A 23492-nucleotide genomic window follows, 5' to 3' on the forward strand; every position below is an offset into this window, starting at 1 on the left:
TGTATGTGCAATCGTACTCCAAATATTGCAAGAGTCAGTCCTCAGAACAGTTACTGAAACGCATCAATATGATTTGAATCAATATGATCAATATCATATTGATTCAAATATGGTGGTTAAGTGGTTAAGACATTTTGACTGGGCTTTCCTTTTTCTCTGAAAAATATGGGACGGACGAAAAGCAGCAGATATTAATACTAAACAACACAACAGACTGATAACTGTGCAACCATCAAGGGCCATTTGAGATTTCATGACATTATGGCATTTTATGACAATGATTTTCCACTACGTGAGTAATTCAGTTCCTGTAAGCCTAACAAAACACATTCCTCCCATGAGCGTCTAGCAGCGATTATAGTCTAACTATCGAGAGTAACTGGAGACAAAAATAAAACCAAAACAATTGTACTATTGTAGATCATGAACCGTTGAATATAAAAAGAACTCATTGAAATCGGTTGTGAAATGTAAACTTTATGGTGCGCTATTTTTTTCTTTTTTTCTTTTTTACACACCATTCTTGCCCGGTCAAATATGGCGGTGACGTCGACGTACGGTCCAGCGGCCGATGCGCCTTTCCGTACCCTGCCCTCCGACTCGCTGTTTTACCACACCGCCCCCAGTGTTTCGACTGAGTACGTCTACATCGGTGGTGCCGTGATATTGAGAGGTCACGTTTACAATAAAAGGTAAGCAAGCCGAGTACGGTCAAATAAAGATATCTTTACGGCATCAATAGTGGTAGCTACGATCTGTCATTGCATCCTTAGCCTGTCACAGTGTTAACAACATAGCTAAGCTATATTAGCGTGTGAACTAGCCGATAGGTTGGCTAAATTAATGAGCAAGGTAGACGTAGTTTGTTTTGATGCTGCGAATCGCCTTTGAATCGCTAGCCTTTGTCAAACCTTTGGTGTTGGATGGAGAGGTGTCTGTCGTTTACCACGCAGTCTCACTAAACATGTTTTGGTGCAACAGTTGTTAAGGTATCGCTAGCTGACCTGATAGCTGCTTCGGCTAAAGTGTGTCGGTACCCCCGCCGGCAGCGTGTCGTGACTCCCACACTTCATCTGTCACGTTAACGCTACGTTTCTCCTACGGTCATCAAATGCAAAGTTAGATCAAATTAATCTCTTATGTTGTCAGCGTTCCTGCGGGCATTTGTTACATCTGATGCTGAGAAGTTATTTTTAACTCAGAAATACCCTTAATGTTAACATTTTCCTGACCATTTATAGGGGTGTGGTTTTAACTTTGAAAACGGCCCTTGATGTGTTTTGATAAAGATTGGTTCGAATGTAAATTTGAAGTGCAAATCTGACTATATTTGGCAAAATTGAATAACTAAAGCATTCGGATTGTGTTTTGGGGGTTGCCAGATGAGTCAATGTGCACTACTACGAAACGTCAGCGGGATCCCGGAAGTGTCTTTGCCAATCATTCATTCATTCATTCATTCATTCATTCATCCATCCATCCATCCATTCATCAATTTCATGCACCATAACCATGGGTTAGAATAAGCCACTATCAAGGTATGCTATAAGAAGCAGTAATCCTGTTTTTTACATTTCAAAAGTTAAGTCATTTTCACAGTGGCTTATACTGCAACGGTTCATGAAGATTATATATCTTTATTGAAAGGTATTTTCTTTTTAAAATCCAGTCCTCCACTAAAATTGTTTCATTACACTATATGCTTAATACTGTGATTCCCTCAACAATAATATGATTACAAAGTAGGCCTCAGTCCACAATTAAGCTTGTAGAAGCAAGTATAAGCTTGTGGCTTCCAGTAAAGTAGTCTCTAGTTATCGATAAAACATTTGCTCCCCTAACAACAAGTAAATTCATGATGTTCGTTTTACAAAACGATAGGATAAAGCTTTGCATGTCAGTCAACATAGTGAGTAAAGTGCTGCTCTTTTATGTTAGAACAGAATAGTTAGAATAGAAGCTGGAAATAACAATTCATCAATTAATCTGTTGAAAAATGTTTGCCCAAGGTTAACCTCATTAGTTTTCAGCACATTGATAAAAGGGAGGAGAATCTCCCTGGAATTAATTCTCTTGCAGCTGCCATGCTATTAAAAGATCAGCAGGTAGGGGCTAATTGTGCAATCGTGGCTTAGCATGAGTCATTTAGCTTGGAATAACTTTCTGCAGCATGGTGTTGGAAGCACAAATGATGAAAATATATTCAAAGCTCAGCAAATCATTCTTCAGTTGTTCAATGTCGTTTCTGAAATTGTGCTGTTAAAATTATGGGGTAATACTGACTCAGTGCACTGTGCCATTGACTCTCTATTGTATATTTATTTTCGCAGCAGATGTGCTTTGCCATTAGCAAGATCACATGGAGGAGGCATATTACATGTTAATATCTGTTTAGGAGTATAGCACAAATATTAATGACTCTTCTGTCATTGTCCACAGAAAGCCAGGATGTCTGGAGAGCTGTCCCTGGACATTAACATCAAGGAACCACGATGGGATCAGGGCACGTTCATGGGGCGTGCGCAGCACTTCTTCATGGTCACCGACCCCAGAAACATCCTGCTGTCCTCTGAGACTCTGGAGGAGGCCAGAGGGATTGTGGAGAACTACAGGTACAGACCCAGCAGGGGGTGTGGGGTGTAGTCAGGTGAAGTTAGGAAGGGGGGATTATCTGGAGGAGGTATGGTCAGTGAGTGTTGTTGCCAGCATTAGAGTGTGAGGTAAAAAAGGACGGAAAGGTTTAAGTGAAATACACTGCTCAAAAAAATAAAGGGAACACCTAAAAACACAATATAGACCTCGACGAATGAAATATTTCAGCTGAAAATCTTTATTTATTAGACAGAGGAATGTGTTTAGAGCAAAATAACCTAAGAATGATCAATAGAAATCAAAATCATTAGCCCATTAAGGTCTGGATTCAGAATCATACTCAAAATCAAAGTGGAAAATGAGAACATAGGCTGATCCAACTTCTGTGGAAATTCTTCAAGACGATTCAAAATGAGGCTCAGTAGTGTGTGTGGCCTCCACGTGCCTGTATGCACTCCCTACAACGTCTGGGCATGCTCCTGATGAGACGACGGATGGTCTCCTGAGGGATCTCCTCCCAGACCTGGATCAGGGCATCGGTCAACTCCTGGACAGTCTGTGGTGCGACATCGCGTTGGCGGATGGCACGAGACATGATGTCCCAGAGGTGCTCGATTGGATTCAGGTCCGGGGAACGTGCAGGCCAGTCCATAGCATCAATGCCCTCGACATACAGGAACTGCTGACACACTCTGGCCACATGAGGACGAGCATTGTCATGCATGAGCAGAAACCCAGGGCCCACTGCACCAGCATATGGTCTGACAATGGGTCTGAGGATCTCATCCCGGTACCTAATGGCAGTCATGGTACCTCTGGCTAGCACGTAGAGGTCTGTGCGGCCCTCCAAGGATATGCCTCCCCAGACCATCACTGACCCACTGCCAAACCGGTCATGCTGGAGGATGTTGCAGGCAGCAGAACGTTCTCCACAGCGTCTCCAGACTCTCTCACGTCTGTCACATGTGTTCGGTGTGAACCTGCTCTCATCTGTGAAGAGCACAGGGCGCCAATGGCGAATCTGCCAACCAAGATGTTCTCTGGCAAAGGTCAATCGGGCTGCACGGTGTTGGGCTGTGAGCACAGGCCCCAATTGTGGACGTTGGGCCCTCATACCATCCTCATGCATTCTGTTTCTCACTGTTTGAGCAGAAACCTGCATATTAGTGGCCTGTTGAAGGTCGTTGTGTAGGGCTCCGGCAGTGCTCCTCCTGTTCCTCCTTGCACAAAGGACCAGATAGCGGTCCTGCTGCAGGGTTGTTGTCCTCCTGCGGCCCCCTCCACGTCTCCTGGTGTACTGGCCTGTCTCCTGGTACCTCCTCCATGCTCTGGACACTGTGCTGGGAGACACATCAAATCTTCTTGCCACAGCACGCATTGATGTGCCATCCTGGATGAGCTGCACTACCTGAGCAACTTCTGTAGGTTGCAGATACCGCCTCATGCCACCTGTAGTGGTGAGGGCACTAGCAAAATGAAAAACTAACCAAAGATCGGCCAGAAAAGATGAGGACAGGCAAATGGTCTGTGGCCACCACCTGCAAATCCATTCCTTTTATAGGGGTTGTCTTGCAAATTGTCTAATTTCCACCAGGTGGAAATTAGACAATTTACCAACAGGTGAAATTGATTCACAAATCAGTGTTGCTTCCTAACTGGACAGGTTGATATCTCAAAAGTGTGATTGACTTGGAGCTACATTGCATTGCTTATGTGTTCCCTTTATTTTTTTGAGCAGTGTATATGGTTGCTGTAAGGTATTGGGATGGGTCAGTTTTAGGGTTGAAGAAAACAAAAGGTATGTAAGAAACAATAGGCTAAAGATATAGGAGAGGGGTAAAAGACATGATTGGTGGTGAGCATTGATTTGACCTAGTGACATCCAGGAGGGTAACTAGAGGGTAGCTATTTTGAGTGAAATGGAGATGGCTGATGTGTGCCCTTGGAGAATATCTTTTCCTTAATGAGGAAGTATTGAACTGAAAAGCACATGACTTTGTGTCAATTGAATGGCCTTTCATTCATATGCAAGAAGAGATTTTAAAGCAACAACTGGAACTTGGTTAAAATTTAACTTGTGTTATCCTCTACAGTATTAGAAACACAAGAGCATGTGATAAGTGTGAGTAAATTTTGTCATAATATCTGTAATGCTAACTTTGCACTAGCATTGCGAAACAAGAAAAATGTTCAAAATGCTCTGTGATAATGGGTTCATATCCCTAGGTTTGTTTGTTTTGGTTTTTTTTTGGCAGACTACAGTTTTATCAGTAGTATGACTTTTGTCTGTGCAGAGCTGGTGTAATAAAGCCTGGCCTTACAGAGGATGAACTCTGGAGGGCCAAGTATATCTACGACTCTGCCTTCCACCCTGACACCGGGGAAAAGATGTTTGTTATTGGCAGAATGTCTGCTCAGGTGCCAGTGAACATGTCCATCACAGGCAGCATGCTCACCTTTTACAGGTAGGATTTCATCCCCATCTCAATGTATTTGAATACAACCGTAGAAAATCCCTCACAATATCTTCTAGCTTGATTAATTAAAATGGCACAATGACAGAACTGTATTTTTTTAATTAAAAAATTTTGATATGTTTAACAAATACTAATATGGTTCTCATGTGGTCATGAATTAAACCTAAACTAGAGGAGTGCACTCAGTAGAATGCAGATCTCCACCACGTGTATGTATCTCCCCTTCACACACACACACATACACAGGAAACAATTATAAGACTTTTATGCAGCACCCATGTCACCTGAATGGGAAATGTGGGGGAAAAAAGTTGTTAATACGCAGTGTTTAAGCTAAAAAATTTACCTAGTAAAAACGTTTTGCTTGTCAGTCTGTAGATGCGCAGCCTCCTAGGTGGACCCTCACACGAATGCGACCAAGTCTGACATGAAAAAACTGAGATCAGGCTGTCATAATTTCAAAGCCCTAATTAAAAGACTTCAAATGTGTTTAACCATTGCGGTTTTCATGATATAAGATGAATGAAGGTGAATGGCTGCTCCACTGATTTACTTTCATTCATAAAACAACGGTAAGAAAACATAGCTCGGCCATGGGAAATGTTTTATTGTAGCTACTGAGATGATTTCCAGCTGTGACTGATTAATCCTGCTTTTGAAATTGTATTTTTATAGCAGAGATTTAACCCTGGAGTCTATGACACTTCCGCATGTCATAAGGCGAATTATTTTTGGTTCATCCAATATTCCTCCACTTCTCCTGTGCTGAGATCAGCAGAGAATGATTTGCTGACTTGCGAAATACAATCAATTTCTCGTTTATTTTCAAAACTCATACCCAGCTACATAATGTTTTGGTTATGACATTGTCACTGCCCGATCTGAGCTGCGTCTGAACTCGGGACCAGCATAGTGCATTTCAGAGGGGCAAATCACCCAGTGGCTTCAGATATACATTGGCATTGCGCACGTCAGATCTTTGAGAAGAGGAGGCAATTTGAATTCCCCCTTATTCCAATGAGAATGTTTTTATGTTTTCACTCTCCAGACTCTCACACCTACAAGTCTGAATCAAGAGTATGGGATCAAACAATTTCTCTAAAACAAATAAAAATGGTGGTAGTATCATGTTCTCTCTCTCGCTCTCTCTCTCTCTCTCTCTCTCTCTCTCTCTCTCTCTCTCTCTCTCTCTCTCTTTCTCTCTCTAGACCTTAACACATATAGTTAAATAAAACGGCAAAATTTTGTATTTTGTAAATTCAACGGATGTTTCTTTTTCCTTATTATTATTTGATCTAGTTTACTTTTTATAGGAGGGCATTAAGACCCAATTTCTGTACGAGAAGCTAAGGTTTCTTCTCCCTTTATTTTAATTTAATACAATATTTTGAACTTAGGTGACGTAGATTCTGATACATGGGATGATGAATCTGATATAATTTGTATACATTAAGATGTACATTTAATAATATGGCTTTTGTATTACTACTACTTTTCCCTAAGTACTTTACTGCATTGTTAATTGGTTTTGGATGTTTATCACCCAAGGCGTTTTGGATGGTTAATCACACCTGCCATCATAGAGCTTGTCAGCCTATGGGTGTGCGTGATGTATAAATATGGGTGTGAGTTCCATTTTTCAAACATTTTGGCCTTATCAATATCCATGTGTGATCAAAACATCCTATTAAACTGTTGTGGCTTAGAGTAAATGTGCAGGCGTTATCCCCCTTTTTTCATTGACGATGTTCTGATTGCCTTGCACCTACATGATGTGCTTATAATTACTTTCCTTCAACAGGAGATAATTAACATGCCAATGAAAATAGAGACCTGATAGAGATTGTATGCCTTGCAAAAAAGTGTAAAAAAAAAACTACATGCACACATATTGGCTACTGAATTGAGTGGCGCTTTTTAGTTTGTGGAGAGAGCACCAGTCTCATTTTTACTCATGTAAATGAAACAATTTGGATAGCTAATGGTGCAAATTTTGCTCCTCGAGAGGATCCAAAAGTTTAATATAGTCTGTTGTTTGATGACAGTGTTCACCGTGTTGAATTAATGGTAATAATAACAACCAGTCTATTCAATAGGCCTCACACTCTTGTTCTGCATTAGTTCTCAGAGGACATGTTAAAAGTCATGCCAGTTGCTATTGTTGACACCGGTCAAGGACACACACTGACATACAAAGCACATATATATTAAGCTATTGTACCGTATAGTACTGTGTTACATCCAAAGCTTTTATGTGAACAACCCACTTAGTCGAATTTCTTGTAAATGCAAACTTCCTTGGCTAATAAAAATGATTTTGAAACATCATGGGCTTAACCAATTAATTTTCACAAGGCTCAGAAATACAGTTTGCTCTTGTAGAACCTTCACCTAACTTGTGTTTGTTCATGATAAAAGAGATTCTGTCTTACTTATCACACTTTGCTTAGGACTACTCCGGCGGTGGTGTTCTGGCAGTGGGTTAACCAGTCCTTCAACGCTGTGGTCAACTACACCAACCGTAGTGGAGACGCCCCCATCACCGTAAAGTAGGAAGGACTTATCACCTCACTACCACAATAGATCACTGCTACCCTGCTCCTCTAGCCTAGTGTCTGTATGGAGGCAATGGGAGCCTTACAGTGCAGTCTCCCCCCTCCACCCCAAATAGCGGTATTATGTTCCACTGTTGAGCATGTGCCCAGCAGTCACCAAACCATCATCTGACAATGGTTAAAAGCTGCCATGTAATGTCCTCAGGTTATGGAGCATTTACATATTTTGCTGCCATACTGCATAAAAAGCATTCCTCTGAACACTGCAGACATGCATCAAATGCATGCCTACACACCACAATGCTCTAAACTGCACAAATGAAGGTTGGGTTTTCTTAAGAGTGATCATTGAGCAAGCATGTCATTGTGGGCTAAATATTATCCTAGCTATGCCTTAGCATGAGAGTTATTTGGTTGCTCAAACTGTTTGAAGTATCTTTGCAAATGTAAAGAAATTTGCGTTATAATAGGTTCAACTTTAAACCCAGAGTATTATTTATTATCCTATTTTTTAGAAAGATTCTAGGTGCCAGTTCAGTGACACTGATAATGCTGAGAAGTTGGAGGCAATATCTTTTAGTGCCAAAATGCCCAATACACTCTTGTCCTCTCTTAGTCAGCTGGGTGCAGCCTACGTCAGCGCCACAACAGGAGCCGTTGTCACAGCCCTGGGACTCAAGTCTCTGGCCACGGTAAAGCTTTCTCTGTTCCCAGTGATTAACCACAACCCTGATGCAGATGAATTGATCTGTAGGTACATTCTTGAATGTGTGGACATCTGGTAGTGGCCTTACCAGAGAGCTTTAGGTGTGACCTTCACGATATATTCTCTGGATCTGACTTTTCTCTCCCAGCGTCTCCCTCCAATCATGAGCCGGTTTGTCCCATTTGCTGCTGTCGCTGCTGCCAATTGCATCAACATCCCTTTCATGAGGCAAAGGTAGGACCCTCAATATTAAGTTAATTACTCAATTTGTTCCTTTATGTTCCCAGGGGTATCAGAGCAAAATTCAGCAAAGAATGTGCCTCTTGTAATTGTGTGCGTGAGTATGATTGCCTGGCCAAGATGGTGTCCTCCCTTGTTGTTGTTTCCTCCTCCCCCTCCCCCATCCTCTTCTTCTTACTCTTCTTCCATTTCTTTTCTTCCTCCTCCCCTTCTTTTCTTCCTCCTGTTCTTTTTCTTCTTGCTCTTCTCATTATCTTTCCAATTCCTTTAATTAATTTTCTCTTTCTTATTGTTATTCTTCACCTTATTATCCATCTTCTCATTCTTCTAATTTTCCTTTGCATTCTTCTCTTTCTAGTTTTTTTTATTCTTCTTTCTAATTCTTAAATGTCCTCCCATTGGACTTTTTAGCAGAATTATTAGTGATAAAGGGTTTTGAGCCTTTGAGTCTTCCAGGTGAAGGGCAGTCTCTCCCCCAGCCCTGCTGGGGGAGAGACTGCTGAACTGCTTGACTGACTGACATAGATAATATCCTGTCCTCAACTATTGTGCTCTTCTGTTTTTGTATTCTCTCCCCAGGGAACTAAAATGCGGCATTCCGGTGACAGATGAGAACGGGAACAGGTTGGGAGAGTCAGTCAGCGCAGCTAAACAAGCCATTGTTCAGGTGGTAGTGTCACGAATCGGCATGGCAGTGCCAGCTATGGGTAAAGATTACATTATGTTTGCTCGTTAGTTTGGAAAAGTCACTGTCTCTCATAATTTATAGATCTCACTGTATCGAATGATTACTTTTTCCCCTCCACAGCCATCCCCCAGTTATTTTTTTTGTGATCAATTAATGTATTAAGATAATACAAAACAAAATTTTATATCACCAAGCACATAGGGAACTCCACTCTGGGAATAAAAATGAGTCAACAGGAATGAGAAAAAAAGTAAATAATAATAATAACTATTAATAAATTTTAAAAAAATGCAAAAAAAGAAAGGAAAAAATAAGACAAAGAATAATAATACAAAAAAAACAAATAGATAATAACAATAACAAGTCAATATAAATGCACAAATAAACAAAACACCATAGACACACAACAGCATGCAATCATAAATCCACGGTAACAAACAACCACAACGATGACTGAAACAGCAAACAATATATGCTAATTACAAACATATCCATATAAACATACATGTATACATGGTCCATAGAACTAAATATAAAGGGTTATGTGAAACGAAATGAGGTCAAGGCAAGGCTAAAGTTTGGGTTTAGTTAAGCTCCTGGATGATCTCGACAGCTTTAGACTAGTTAATCACAGTATCAACTCTAGCCGTGTTAATTCTGGCAGTGGACCATTCAAGTCTGAAAAAAAAGTTAGCCAGGTTCTCTTCATGTCATTAGTTGGTTCAAATCAAATGTAATGGCCGGTAGGAAAATTTTGACATGTTGCCCAACCCTAATATCTTCCTAAAAAGATTTGATGTAGAAGAGTACCAGAACATATGTAAGTAGTCTCCTCTAACAGAGGTAGGACATTTAGAGCCTAAGTCATTGTCAGCCAATTTTAATCTAAATCTGCACTCCAGTGTAAAGTAAAATTTGTGCACAAACCTACAGTGAATTATCTGATGAGCGAGATTTGTAGATGAGGGAAAAAAATTGTGTTCCAGACTGTTGGCCAATTCCAATTCCAATCAAGATTGAGAGACTGAAAATCTTTTCCCCAATTTTTGGTTACTGGGAGTGAATTGGTGTCACAAGAACAAAGTTTGTTTTAATCCGAAGCTTCCAGTTTAGTCTTGGTAGTAATTACTGCTACCAAAGGGTGTTGGGGTTGGAGTGCATCCGAAGGTACTCTATAGCAGCGTTTCTCAAACCTCTCCTGGCGGACCACTTGTCCTACATGTTTTAGATCTCTTCCTGCTCCAACACAGCTGATTTAAATGATCAGTTTTGTTATTAGGCAGTTTCGGGCGCTCATAATGAGTTGATCATTTGAATCTGCTGTGTTGGAGCAGGGAGAGATCTAAAACATGCAGGACAAGTGGTCTGCCAGGAGAGGTTTGAGAAACGCTGCCCTATAGGTTTTAAGTGCTGTGCAGAGTTTAAGATAAAAAAAAAAAATCATGAAGAGCCTAGAAGAGAGTAGTACTCTTTCAAATCTTGGAAAGAGCGAACACCTTGATGGTTAAAAACATCGCCTAACACACAAATGCCTTGTTTAGACCACTGTGGAAAAATGAAAGGTGTGGACCCAGACAAGAGTGCATTATTATGCCAAATAGGTGATAATTCATGGTATTTATAATCAATAGATATGTTTTCCTGTACAGTACCAAATTGATAGTGTGTTAGAAATAATAGGACCTATACGGGATTCTACAGTTTTTTGTTTGATGGCACAGAAAGGCAAATCCTGAATCCTGACTGGAAAGGATAAAGCATTTTCTAAAGAGCACCATGAAGTATCCGAAGACATGTCCAACCAGGTATTAAGATGGAACAACTAATAATAGTGTTTAAAATTGGGTAAGGAGAGGCTACCAGAAGTTTTGGGGAAAGAGTGGAAAAGCTAATCCTGGGACATTTCCCATTCCAAATAAAATTCCTACATATAGTCAAGATCCTTAAAAAATGTGCCGGGGGGTAGAGAGGGAGCATAGAAAATAGAAAATGTATTCATGGAAGTATATTCATTTTTATAACAGAAACACAACCATGGAGACCAACATCTTAAACAAACCAACTGTAAGGATCTTTCTTGACTAATATGAGCGGAATTTAAGTTATTGTTAACTAGGTGTGAAATTGTAGGTCTAATTTGGATACCTAAGTAGGTAAAGCCATGGTTTTGTAAGGAAACTGGAAGGTGAGCTAGATCAAGGTTTATACTTGTCTTATATAGTGGCCTCAGTATTGATTTTGACCAGTTTATTTTATAACCAGAGAAGGAGCCAAACTTGTAGAAGAGATTCCGAACATAAGGTAGAGTTAGCTACTTCTGAGAGATACAATAAAATGTCATCTGCAAAAAGGGAGATATAATGAGATGTCCCTTTGATTATGATGGGAGATATAGCATGGTTTTCTCTAACTGCCTGGGCTAATAGTTCAAATGAGAGAGCAAACAGACCTGGAGAAAGCGGGCAACCCTTCCTATTCCCTCTTGTTAAAACAAAGGCAGGTGAACCAGGGTAACCAGTTTGGCCATGTGCAGTAAAAGAGGGATAAAGTATGCAAATCATTTTTATAAAGGAAGATCCAAAGCCAAAGTGTCACAAAACTGCCTATAAATAACTCCATTCCACACAATTGAAAGCTTTTTCTGTGTCCACTGATAAGACTGCCCAAGGATGCACATCAGAGGCAGCCTCAATTATATGTAATAAACGGCATATATTGTCAGAGGCTAAATGACTCTTAACAAAACTGGTCTGATCTTGGTGAATCAGGGGAGTAATAAAGGAATCCAGCCTCCTTGAGAGTACTTTGGCATATGATTTAAAATCACAGTTCAAGGTTGATAAAGGGCATTAACTGGAACATTCCACCGGGTCCTTATCCCTTTTTAAAAGAAGAGAGAGAAGTGCAGTGTTTTGATCTCTATGGAAAGAACCAACCTTGAGCGAGAAGTTAATGGAGTCAAGGAGGATTGGAACTACCATGTGCCATAACTGAGAGAGCAATTCAGGGGGAATTCCATCCAGTCCAGGAGATTTAGATTTAAGCATTGAATCAAGGGCATCTGAGAGTTCTTTTAAGGTAATTGGTGTATCTAGTTGGGAAGATTGTATAACTGAGAGAGAGGGTAAGTTCAAAGAGTTCAAAAACTCCCACCATATCATGGAGTTTTTTGCCACCCAAACTAGCCAATGTTCAGGTGGTAGTGTCATGAATTGGAATGGCAGTGCCAGCTATGAGTAAAGATTACATTATGTTTACATGTTAGTTTGGAAAAGTTACTGTCTGTCATGGTTTATAGATCTCACTGTGTTGAATGATTACTTTTTCACTTTCCACAGCCATTCCCCCGGTTATTATGAATGCACTGGAAAAGAGAGCTTTCATGAAGGTAAACAGGGTGTACATTTGTCAAATTTTTGTGGAAGGCAGTGAGATTGTAGGCTGAATGTAGTACAACCACATTCCACTTGTTTTGTTCTTTTGCAGTGTAAATAACATTGCGCATACTTGTGTGATTGAAAATAAGACTTTGAATTCTTATATTTTATTTTTTTTATTTTTTTTATTTTTTTTTTGCCACACAGGGATATAACCAAAATTCTAAATTTTGTCTGAAAGATTTAATCTAGCCCTGACCTCTGTAACTATATTCCTTTTTTAGCGGTTTCCATTCCTAAATGCTCCAGTCCAGGTGGGACTGGTGGGGCTTTGGTAAGTAGATCACACCTGACATCTTCTATGGTGTTTTGAATGTACAAAGTTATATAACATGAAAGGAGCCACTGACTTGTATGATAGCCCCGTGTCTTACTTCTCTTCAGCCTGGTGTTTGCAACTCCATTGTGCTGTGCCCTGTTCCCCCAGAAGAGGTAAAACAGCCAGGATTACTATCATACATGAAGCCTCAACAAACACATGACACCATTTTAACATCTCCCATTTTAAATTTCTTCTTGTAGTTCTATGGGTGTGGGCAGTCTGGAACCAGATCTACAGGAGAGGATACGAAAGGCCAGTCCTCAAACTACCACGGTGTACTTCAACAAGGGCCTGTAGGACCAGACAACACACACACACACACACACACACACACACACACACACACGTACATACACACACCCTGTGGTGGCTGACCTATGGTATTACAGCTCTCTGGGTACAGATAAAGGGCAAAAAAAAATTATATTTATGCATTTTTTTATTAGGTATTTTCTAGGGGTGTCATGATTTTGATTCTAAATTAAAGATTGTTCGAAATGAGCTTTCTATTTCGACCTTCAAAATCGAGCAGAATCGATGATTCTCCCAGTGAGGCTGGGGTGCGGAAGGGAGAAAAAAAAACAACACTTGAAAGATGACACGGCATAGTTTACCGGTAGCCTGCAGATGCACTTTTCAAGACACCATGGCCACTGCCAGAGTCAGAGATGATGGAGAAACAACAGAACTGGAAAATCCTCCTGCTTCCCTGAAAGTCCCCGGGAGGTATATCAACGAACGCGTTGTTGACAGAAAAACTAGTTCGTTGGCTATGCTACACGCAGGTACCCTATGCCACCTCAGACAACATGACAAATTGGTCGACTGGTGAAATAAGTTGTCATTACATTTTAAATAAGTCATTTAAATTTGACCATATGACCTTGGTGTGGTACATTCCAAAAAAAATAAAATAATGGCGGTTATATCACACAATACCATGTAGCCTATCTTTTTAAAGAAGAATTTCAACTTTAAATGACAGTTTTCAGGGCATAAAACCAATGATCTGTTGATCTTTACAAATCAAGACTCGATAGTGTAGCAATGGCATAGCCCTCAGTGTTGGAAAAAAATGCGAAATCAATAATCAAATTGAATCGTGACCTTAAAATCAAAAGTCAAATTGAATCGGGAGTTTTGAGAATCATGACACCGCTAGTATTTTCCTGTGTACTGCTATATTTGTTTTGGAATCGGTCTTTCGGACTTGGGCCATTTCCAAGGGCAACGCGACGCCGGACGCCATCTTCCAAGGATCAGAGGCATTGTTTACGAATTAGCTAGCACTTTAGCCATTGACTTAGCCATATATTAGCGTTACATTACCCTTACCCTTACCTCACTGAGATGTTTAAAGAATGATACAAAGAAAAGGTGACATACAGAGACAAATTATGTCCCAATGCCAAACATCATTATTTGGCAAAATTTAATGCCCTAAATAACGTTGATCCCTACGAGCTGCCAACGAAAGAATGAAGCCACGACCCAGACAAGCTTCCTCCACCAACTATGGGCATGGTAAATTACCTCGTCTATGATATTAGTGCTTACGCAATGGACCAGTTTAAATCGTTTAAATCCGTCGAAGCACACGGGCAATTCACGAATGGATGGGTTCAAGATCACCACAGCTTCAAGTCAACAGGCTGTGACAACACCGTGATCTTTCTAAAGGTAAGAGCTAGCTTTATGTAACTGCCTACATTGATTATCATAACAGGCTATTGCCTTAACCTAAATGACTGAATCAATTATTTCAATATTTAAGCATACAAAGTGTTGCCGACTTGAATCGATGTCAGCTACATCTGTACCGTGGCTAACGTTAGTGGATGCAGCTTGGAGAAGGGGAGATGCAGGACTGATCTCATGGAGTTTGGTACAGTACAGCTGTGCTACTGCTCCCTTTCCATGATTGGTTGAACGTGCCCCTCAAAGTGTCCCTTATCCAAAAAAATAAACATACATATATATCTGTGATCTTAACGCTAGTTTGAAAACATATTTGACATACTAATGGAGTTAGTAAGAAAAATAAGTGCTAACAGCTGCTAACAGCAATGATTAACGTTACTTGGAAGATGGCGGCTTTCCCAAAATGCAACGCGCGTGTGACATCACGACCGAAAGACCGATATGACCACATGGAGCTGCTCCAAATGTAGTGGATTAGGAGATAATTATGGAGGAATCCCAAAGTTAAGCTCTCTATCTCCTCTTCTTCCTCACTTTGATACAAATGGCGGAAATATTAAAGTGGAAATTTCAAAAAGAAAAAAATTTTGCTGAATGGGAAGCAAAATCTTTTTAGTCAGAAGAATTAATGACAGTTTAATTTTTACATAGACTACAATACTGGTGGAATAACTGATTTGATTTATTATGTGTCTTTTTATTTGTGTCCATTCTTTGGTTTTCCTTTGAGGCTTGAGTTAGAATCACGTGTTTGATGGCTCTTCTGAAGGTTACTGACTTACTTTGCGCTCTGATGTGACCATTATAAGACCATGCTGCATTCAGGTTCTTAGAATAGGAGGGTTTTGTTCCTCATAAATGATTTATTTATCAGAAAGATTCAAATTTATATACTTATTTATTGGATATCTGCACCTGGATGTAACATATTATTTTTGCTTTGTGTAACCTCCCAACTTGTTCTGAACTCTCCCAGACTTTGCATATTGTTGCTTTCTTCTTTTTGTAGAAATTAAAACCATATTTAGGCCCTTAGGCAGTGTGCACAAATGTACAGTAGTGTAACCTCCAGTTCACTTCCACCATGTATGTTAATATTGCAGAAAAAACTCAGAATATATGAGCACAAACTAGAAATGAACAACCAGTGCAGCTTCATATTCTCTCCAACTCGCCCCCTGAAGTGCACTTATCCCCTTTCACACTGTTTATTATCAGGTGTTGAGTACACATGGCAAAGAAAAACCGTCTAAATGCTACAGCATGTCAAGAACACTCGAAGAATGTCAATTAAATTTGCGAGCTTGAATTCAGTGTAAATGGTCTTGTTCTGTAGCATGCGGGTGACAAACTGTCCATGCTTTATCTAAAGGCCTTTCTTGATTTGAGATGAGTTGTTTATGAACTCGGTCACCAAGTCACTATCACTTGGTGTGCAAGTGGCAAGTTAATGACTTTTGTTCAATTTTGTTGTTAGAAGATTGTGCTGCTTGGTCATGTTGTCAAAGGTGGAGAATAATGTACTGTGTCGTATCTAAACGTTATCGTTAAAAAGAAGATGTTGCTATCTGATCTGCCTACTGCTTTCAGTAAGGCCATTTACAGGCTAAACGTCCTTTACTGCCAATAGAAACAATGTATACAAATTCATTTATAACACTTATTTTTAAAGTCATGTTGGTATCATAACAAAGCCAACATGCTAGATGCTAATTAACAGATTGGGACAGCGGGAAATTTCACAAAGCCTTCACATTGCTGTCTCAAGGTTTGATTCATAGGTGTGTCAAGTGTCGCTGTTAAGTTGTGATGATGATGATGATGATGGTGAATATAAATAAAGTACCAGGTAAATACAATCTAATGTGATTAGTTTTGAACATGTTAAAATAATTATTTTTCTGCAATATGGATATGAGTATATTATGTACGTGTGTATATATATATATATATATATATATATATATATATATATATATATATATATATATATATATATGGTAATACTTAACATAAATACTAAAGTAGAGTTTAACTTAAGTGTATGCCTCTGTAATTGTGTATCCACCAGGTGGCGCCGCATATAACTGGCTGCTCATGTTACAGGCACCCTGGCCTTTTGCACGTACATAGCACAGAGGTGTGCAACATTGTGATGCAGGTGAGAGCTTATCTCTCAGTTTGAGTTTTCGATCATAGGCACTAATTAGTTGGTTTTTGCATTTCAGCTTGATCATTTTATAATTACCACATACAAACACTACATTCTCATAAGCTGTCAATCCAGTGTAACAGTCTGATTACTTTTCAGCCTCTTTGGTAGATAATCTGCCGACAGCCTCCATTCATAGGAAACCTAGTCACTGAATTCAGTTTGCGCCGCCATGCTTTCCAGTGCTTATGTCGATCAGAGATGATAAGGTTGTGTGAGAAGCACAAGACATCATTGTTACTCAAACTAAAAGCCAGTTTTACTTGCAGCACTCCAGACATTTGTCCTTTGTTTGGTGTGACTTTGTCCCTCTGTCAGTGTGTGTAATGGTTATTGTGTTTTGTATGAGGGAAGGCTCTCATGCCGTGTGTGAAACTACACAACGACTTTTGCGGTGCTCATGTGGAAGTTGGATGTGGCTTTTAAAGAAGAGGTGAATATATGGACCACCTTTTGAATGTGTATTTGAAATCGTTTTATTTTTTCCTTTGCTGTGCTTTCTGATGTCTATTTTGGATGGATAACTGTGGCCCTGCTCATTAGCAGCTCATTCAGTAGTTCCTAGCTTTCATTACTTGCAGCCATTTAGCTTAGTTCCTGAGATTTTCCGTTGACGTTTTACTTTTCCTCTTTATGGAAGAACTTGCGGCACTTAAATGTCAAGAACAAAAGAGAAGGGTTAAGCCAGGGTTTTTGTGAATGTACAGTACCATCATAGCATATCACACCCACTGATCTAGCCAAAGAGACAGACATGAATTGTACCGGGGTAACGGAAAGAAGTGTATATCTTTTCAACTTTTTGCTTTATCCTTATTTCGCAGAATTCTCCAAAGCTTTCATTATGCAACTTTTTTTTTTTTAGTCACAATGGTGATTCTCAACATCTCGTCCATGTCAACACACACACACCCATCAATGCCACCTTCATTATGGCAAAGTCTCAGCATATCTGACCTCATTCCACGGTTATCAGTGAACCAGAGCCACTGATGCATGCCATAGAAACTGCCACAACATCTATTCATGCTCGCAGCACAAATAGAAAGACGACCTATGTTATGGCTACACTCCATATCCGTTTTCTTCTTAGTTAACAGTGTGCACACACAACCCTGTTATATCCAAATACTCCTGTCAGTATTGCTGAGCAGTACCTGTTCTCTCCTTTTATTTTGTGCTGTGTTGAAAGACGATTCCTTACAATGAAATGTATTTACTGAGAGCAATAGAATAAAGTACATAACTGAAATGTCTAAATCTCTCCTCCATTGTCTTATTTTTTCAAGTTCAACAAATGGATTTTGACCGGTGCATACTGTAGTAGAAAAGCCTAAAGAATTCCTATCCAGGGGCGTCCGGGTGGCGTGGTGGTCTACTCTGTTGCCCAACAACACAGGGATTGCTGGTTCGAATCACTGTGTTACCTCCAGCTTGGTCGGGCATCTCTACAGACACAACTGGCAGTGTCTGCGGGTGCGAAGCCGGGTTTGGGTGTGTGTCCTGGTCGTTGCACTAGCGCCTCCTCTGGTCGGTCGGGGCGCCTGCTTGGGGGGGACTGGGGGGAATAGCGTGATCCTCCCACGCGTTACGTCCCCCTGGCGAAACTCCTCACTGTCAGGTGAAAAGATGCGGCTTGTGACTCCACATGGATCGGATGAGGTATGTGGTAGTCTGCAGCCCTCCCCGGATCGGCAGAGGGGGTGGAGCAGCGACCGGGACAACTCAAAAGAGTGGGCTAATTGGCTAGATACAATTGGGGAGAAAAAGGAAACCCCCCCCCCCCAAAAAAACATTTTTTTTCATATCCAATGCAGACACTAACTTCAATACAATGAACTTATATGGCCTCTGCTGGGCTCCTTAATATGTTAGTTCAGGAGCCAGGAAAGGAAGCAAGGAGTTAGATAAACAAAGCTTTACAGGAAAGTAGCTATGTGGTATGTTTTGGCTACAACTACAACAAGTGCTCAGATTAGAAATGTGTGTCATGCAACCAGGAAATGTTTAGTCTTATACAGTCTTGTCTCAGCAGAAATGGCTCTATTATACAAGATAGAGGTTGTTGCAGGTATGCAGAGAAAGTGATAGAAACAGAACTGAAATTGTTCCCCATCTTGCAACAGAACTAGAAGCTGACCTTTTTAAATGATCGCGATTATTCACTGGAAGATCTTGATTGTTTGAAATACGGCACAGAATTATTTCTGTTATTTTGATTGTTAGTAGAGCGTGTGCATTTTGCATTCTTTGAAAACTGTAACTCATAAAGCAGAGCTGGGTTTTTAACGAAAGAAACATTTGATGGAAATTTAGCTAGAGAAAACTGCAGCAAAGTTTTTGGCAAATTATTGAACTTTATCCACTTTTCATAAACTTCTTTCAAAAAGAAAGCAAAAAAATATACGCGACTCCCAAATTTAAATTGACACCAGAACTCGGGCTTCTCAAACCTTCTGCTTATGCATGCTGGGATTCATATTTTTTGGCTTCATCCAATGTCTGACTTCTACCAGTAACTACAAGTGCGAATCAGGTCTTTAACTAATTACACAGAACGTAGATCTCACCCAGCCATAGGTATGCTTAATAATTCCCGCTCACCCCAATGTATTAAATGTAGAATACTAATAAAAATTATCACAAGCTGCAAATATATTAGGCTAAGATAGTTCATGTAGTGAGCAGCATCTTTGATATTTAAGTGGGCTTGGATCTTCTGTCTTTATTTTAGGCCCCCCCCCCCCCCCCCAGTTGAACAGTGATGTATTCAAATGGGAGAACGTGATATGTTTACCTTTGCTTTGCAGCTACAAATAACATCTTAGTGCGGTGGGCTGTGATGAGATTCCCACTGGGAAAGGACGGCACACAATTTTAATGGACTTAATACCACTTGAGCATCTGACCTGTGTACTTAAATCAGCGAATAGACCAATTTGATAAGGTGTCGGAGCCTTACATTAACTCCGTAGAGCCAAATCTGTGGGTCATTATGGATTTCCCTGTTACCTAGTCAGAAGCCACTCGAGATCATATAGTTTAAGACGTATAGATAATTTCTTTTCACTGTATGTAAACTGACCTGCATCTTTTTTTCTGTTTAAAACTTTTTTCTGTTTAAAACTTAGTTGTTTTTGTCTCTGAATTTTCTGTGTTGCTGCATTTGAGTGATTTGTTTTATTTAAACTATAAAATTCAATAAAACTGTATATAAAAAAGATCAATTAACACGAGGATACTTGAAGTGATATTTTATCCATTGATAATAGATTATTTATGGTAGCAATAAAAAAATAGTATACAAATTATCTGATGTAATTATTCCAATGATAACTATGGGTTGGGTGTAAAAGGGATAGAGAATGGTATGGATGGATATATTAGGTATATCATGTATTTAAGTATTGACTGGGATACTCTCATCAAAGCTGTTGAAACAACAAATTTTACATTTACAACTCCGATAAGACCCATATACTCTCCTATGCTACACTTACACTGTTCAGATACCAGAACCATCACTCACTCAACAATTTCTACTATTACTACTTTCGGCTGCTCCCGTTAGGGGTCGCCACAGCGGATCATCCGTTTCCATCTCTTCCTGTCCTCTGCATCTTCCTCTGTCACATCAGCCACCTGCATGTCCTCCCTCACAACATCCGTAAACCTCCTCTTTGGCCTTCCTCTTTTCCTCTTCCCTGGCAGCTCCATATTCAGCATCCTTCTCCCAATATACCCAGCATCTCTCCTCCACACGTCCAAGCCATCTCAATCTTGCCTCTCTTGCTTTGTCCCCAAACCGTCCAACCTGAGCTGTCCCTCTAATATAATCGTTCCTAATACTGTCCTCCTTTGTCACTCCCAGTGAAAATCTTAGCGTCTTCAATTCTACCACCTCCAGCTCTGCCTCCTGTTTTTTCATCAGTGCCACTGTCTCCAAACCACATAACATAGCTGGTCTCACAACTATCTTGTAAACCTTCCCTTTAACTCTTGATGGTACCCTTCTGTCGCAAATCACTACTGACACTATTCTCCACCCACTCCACCCTGCCTGCACTTTCTTCTTCACCTCTCTTCTGCACTCCCCGTTACTTTGGACAGATGACCCCAAGTATTTAAACTCATATGCCTTCATCACCTCCACTCCTTGCATCCTCACCATCCCACTGTCCTCCCTCTCATTCACGTATAGGTATTCTGTCTTGCTCCTACTGACTTTCATTCCTCTTCCCTCCAGTGCATACCTCCACCTCTCCAGGCTCTCCTCAACCTGCAACCTACTCTCGCTACAGATCACAATGTCATCCGCGAACATCATAGTCCACGGAGACTCCTGCCTGATCTCGTCCATCAACCTGTCCATCACCATTGAAAACAAGAAAGGGCTCAGAGCCGATCCTTGATGTAATCCCACCTCCACCTTGAACCCATCTGTCATTCCAACTGCACACCTCACCATTGTCACACTTCCCTCATACATATCCTGCACCACTCCTACATACTTCTCTGCAACTCCCGACTTCCTCATACAATACCACACCTCCTCTCTCGGCACCCTGTCATATGCTTTCTCTAAAGACACAATGTAACTCCTTCTGGCCGTCTCTGTACTTCTCAATCAACATTCTCAAAGCAAACATCGCATCTGTGGTGCTCGTTCATGGCATGAAACCATACTGCTGCTCGCTAATTGTCACCTGTCCTCTTAACCTAGCTTCTATTACTCTTTCCCATATCTTCACGCTGTAGCTGATCAACTTTATACCTCGGTAGTTGTTACAGTTCTGCAGACTGCCCTTGTTCTTGAAAATTGGTACCAATATGCTTCTTCTCCACTCCTCAGGCATCCTCTCACTTTCCAAGATTGTGTTAAACAGTCTAGTTAAAAACCCCACTGCTAGTCCGCGGTGGTGTAGCGGTCTAAGCATCGGCTTTGTGTCGATGCAGTTGCCCACTGGGGACTGGGTGTTCGCGCCCCGGTCTCGTCAGATCCGACCCTGGCCGGACTCGATGAAGCAGCAATCATTGGCAACGCTGTCTTCGGGAGGGGGACGGAGTCGGCTTGTGTTCGTCACGTGAATGCGTCTCTGTCTGTGTCGGAAAAAAACAGTGGTTCGGCTTGGAGTCGCCTTGTCACGAAAGTGGGGAGGTGGTCTCCTTCGAGACTGCCGGCCGGAGAGATGCAGTTGGCGAACACATGCAGTACGAGGTTGGGTGTTTGAATTAAAATAGGGATCGATTGGCCACTAAATTGGGAGAAAAAAGGGGAAAATCAGAAATAAATTTAAAAAAAACCCCACTGCTATCTCTCCTAAACATTTCCATACCTCCACAGGTATATCATCAGGACCAACTGCCTTTCCACTCTTCATAGCTTCCCTCACGTCCTCCTTGCTAATCCACTGCACTTCCTGATTCACTATCCCCACATCATCCAACCTTCTCTCTTTCTCTCTCTCTCTCATTTTCTTCATTCATCAGCCCTCAAAGTACTCCTTCCACCTTCTCAGCACCCTCTCCTCGCTTGTGAGCACATTTCCATCGCTATCCTTGATCACCCTAACTTGCTGCACATCCTTCCCAGCTTGATCCCTCTGTTTAGCCAATCGGTACAAGTCCTTTTCTCTTTCCTTAGTGTTTAACCTGTCATACAACTCACCATACGCCTTTTCCTTTGCCACCTCTCTCTTCGCTTTATGCTGCATCTCCTTGTACTCCTGTCTACTTTCTTCATCTCTCTTACTATCCCACTTGTTCTTTGCCAACCTCTCCCTCTGTATACTTTGCTGTACTTCCTCATTCCATCACCAAGTCTCCTTGTCTTCCTTCCTCTGTCCTGATGACACACCGAGTACCTTCCAAACTGTCTCCCTCACTATTTCTGCAGTGTCTGCCCAGCCATACCACAACAGTCTTCCTTCTTCAACTTCCACCATTTGATCTTTGGCTCTGCCTTCACTCACTTCCTCTTCTTGGTCTCCAAAGTCATCCTACAGACCACCATCCAATGCTGCCTAGCTACGTTCTCCCGTCACCACCTTGCAGTCTCCAATCCCTTTCAGATCGTGCCTTCTACATAAGATATAGTCCACCTGTGTGCACTTTCCTCCACTCTTGTACGTCACCCTGTGTTCCTCCCTCTTCTTGAAATATGTATTCACCACAGCCATTTCCATCCTTTTTGCAAAATCCACCACCATCTGTCCTTCCACATTTCTCTCCTTGACACCATACCTACCCATCACCTCCTCATCACCTCTGTTCCCTTCACCAACATGTCCATTGAAGTCCGCTCCAATCACCACTCTCTCCTCCTTGGGTACCCTCTCCACCACATCATCCAACTCCCTCCAGAATTCTTCTTTCTCTTCCATCTCACACCCAACTTGCGGGGAATTTCCCTCAAACTATCAACTTCAATAAAAATGTATATAAAAAAGTTCAGCTGACACGGGATACTTGAAGTGATATTTTGTCATTGATAATAGGTTATTTATGGTAGCAATAAAAAATAGTATACAAATTATCTGATGTAATTATCCCAATGATAACT

General features: G+C 40.9%; 1 protein-coding gene across 2 annotated transcripts; it reads left to right on the forward strand.

Annotated features, from left to right (window-relative positions):
* Positions 1-404: 404 nt before the first annotated feature.
* On the forward strand, positions 405-21295 carry sfxn3 (sideroflexin 3). 2 transcript variants are annotated; one of them, XR_008811246.1, is made up of 13 exons: positions 405-692; positions 2440-2612; positions 4887-5057; positions 7520-7618; positions 8241-8316; positions 8479-8564; positions 9150-9277; positions 12597-12646; positions 12920-12969; positions 13080-13127; positions 13218-13310; positions 16790-16879; positions 21177-21295. XR_008811246.1 is itself a non-coding variant. In XM_056291547.1 (12 exons), the coding sequence occupies exons 2-12, from the start codon at positions 2449-2451 to the stop codon at positions 16803-16805; spliced, it is 981 nt and encodes a 326-aa protein (XP_056147522.1). In that variant the 5' UTR covers positions 405-692; positions 2440-2448; the 3' UTR covers positions 16806-18181. The 2 variants fall into 2 exon arrangements, 1 of the variants encoding a protein (XP_056147522.1); XM_056291547.1 differs by lacking the exon at positions 21177-21295 and having other exon boundaries at positions 16790-18181.
* Positions 21296-23492: the final 2197 nt, after the last annotated feature.

Source organism: Lampris incognitus, chromosome 13 (genome assembly GCF_029633865.1).
Source record: "Lampris incognitus isolate fLamInc1 chromosome 13, fLamInc1.hap2, whole genome shotgun sequence".
Lineage (NCBI taxonomy): Eukaryota > Metazoa > Chordata > Actinopteri > Lampriformes > Lampridae > Lampris > Lampris incognitus.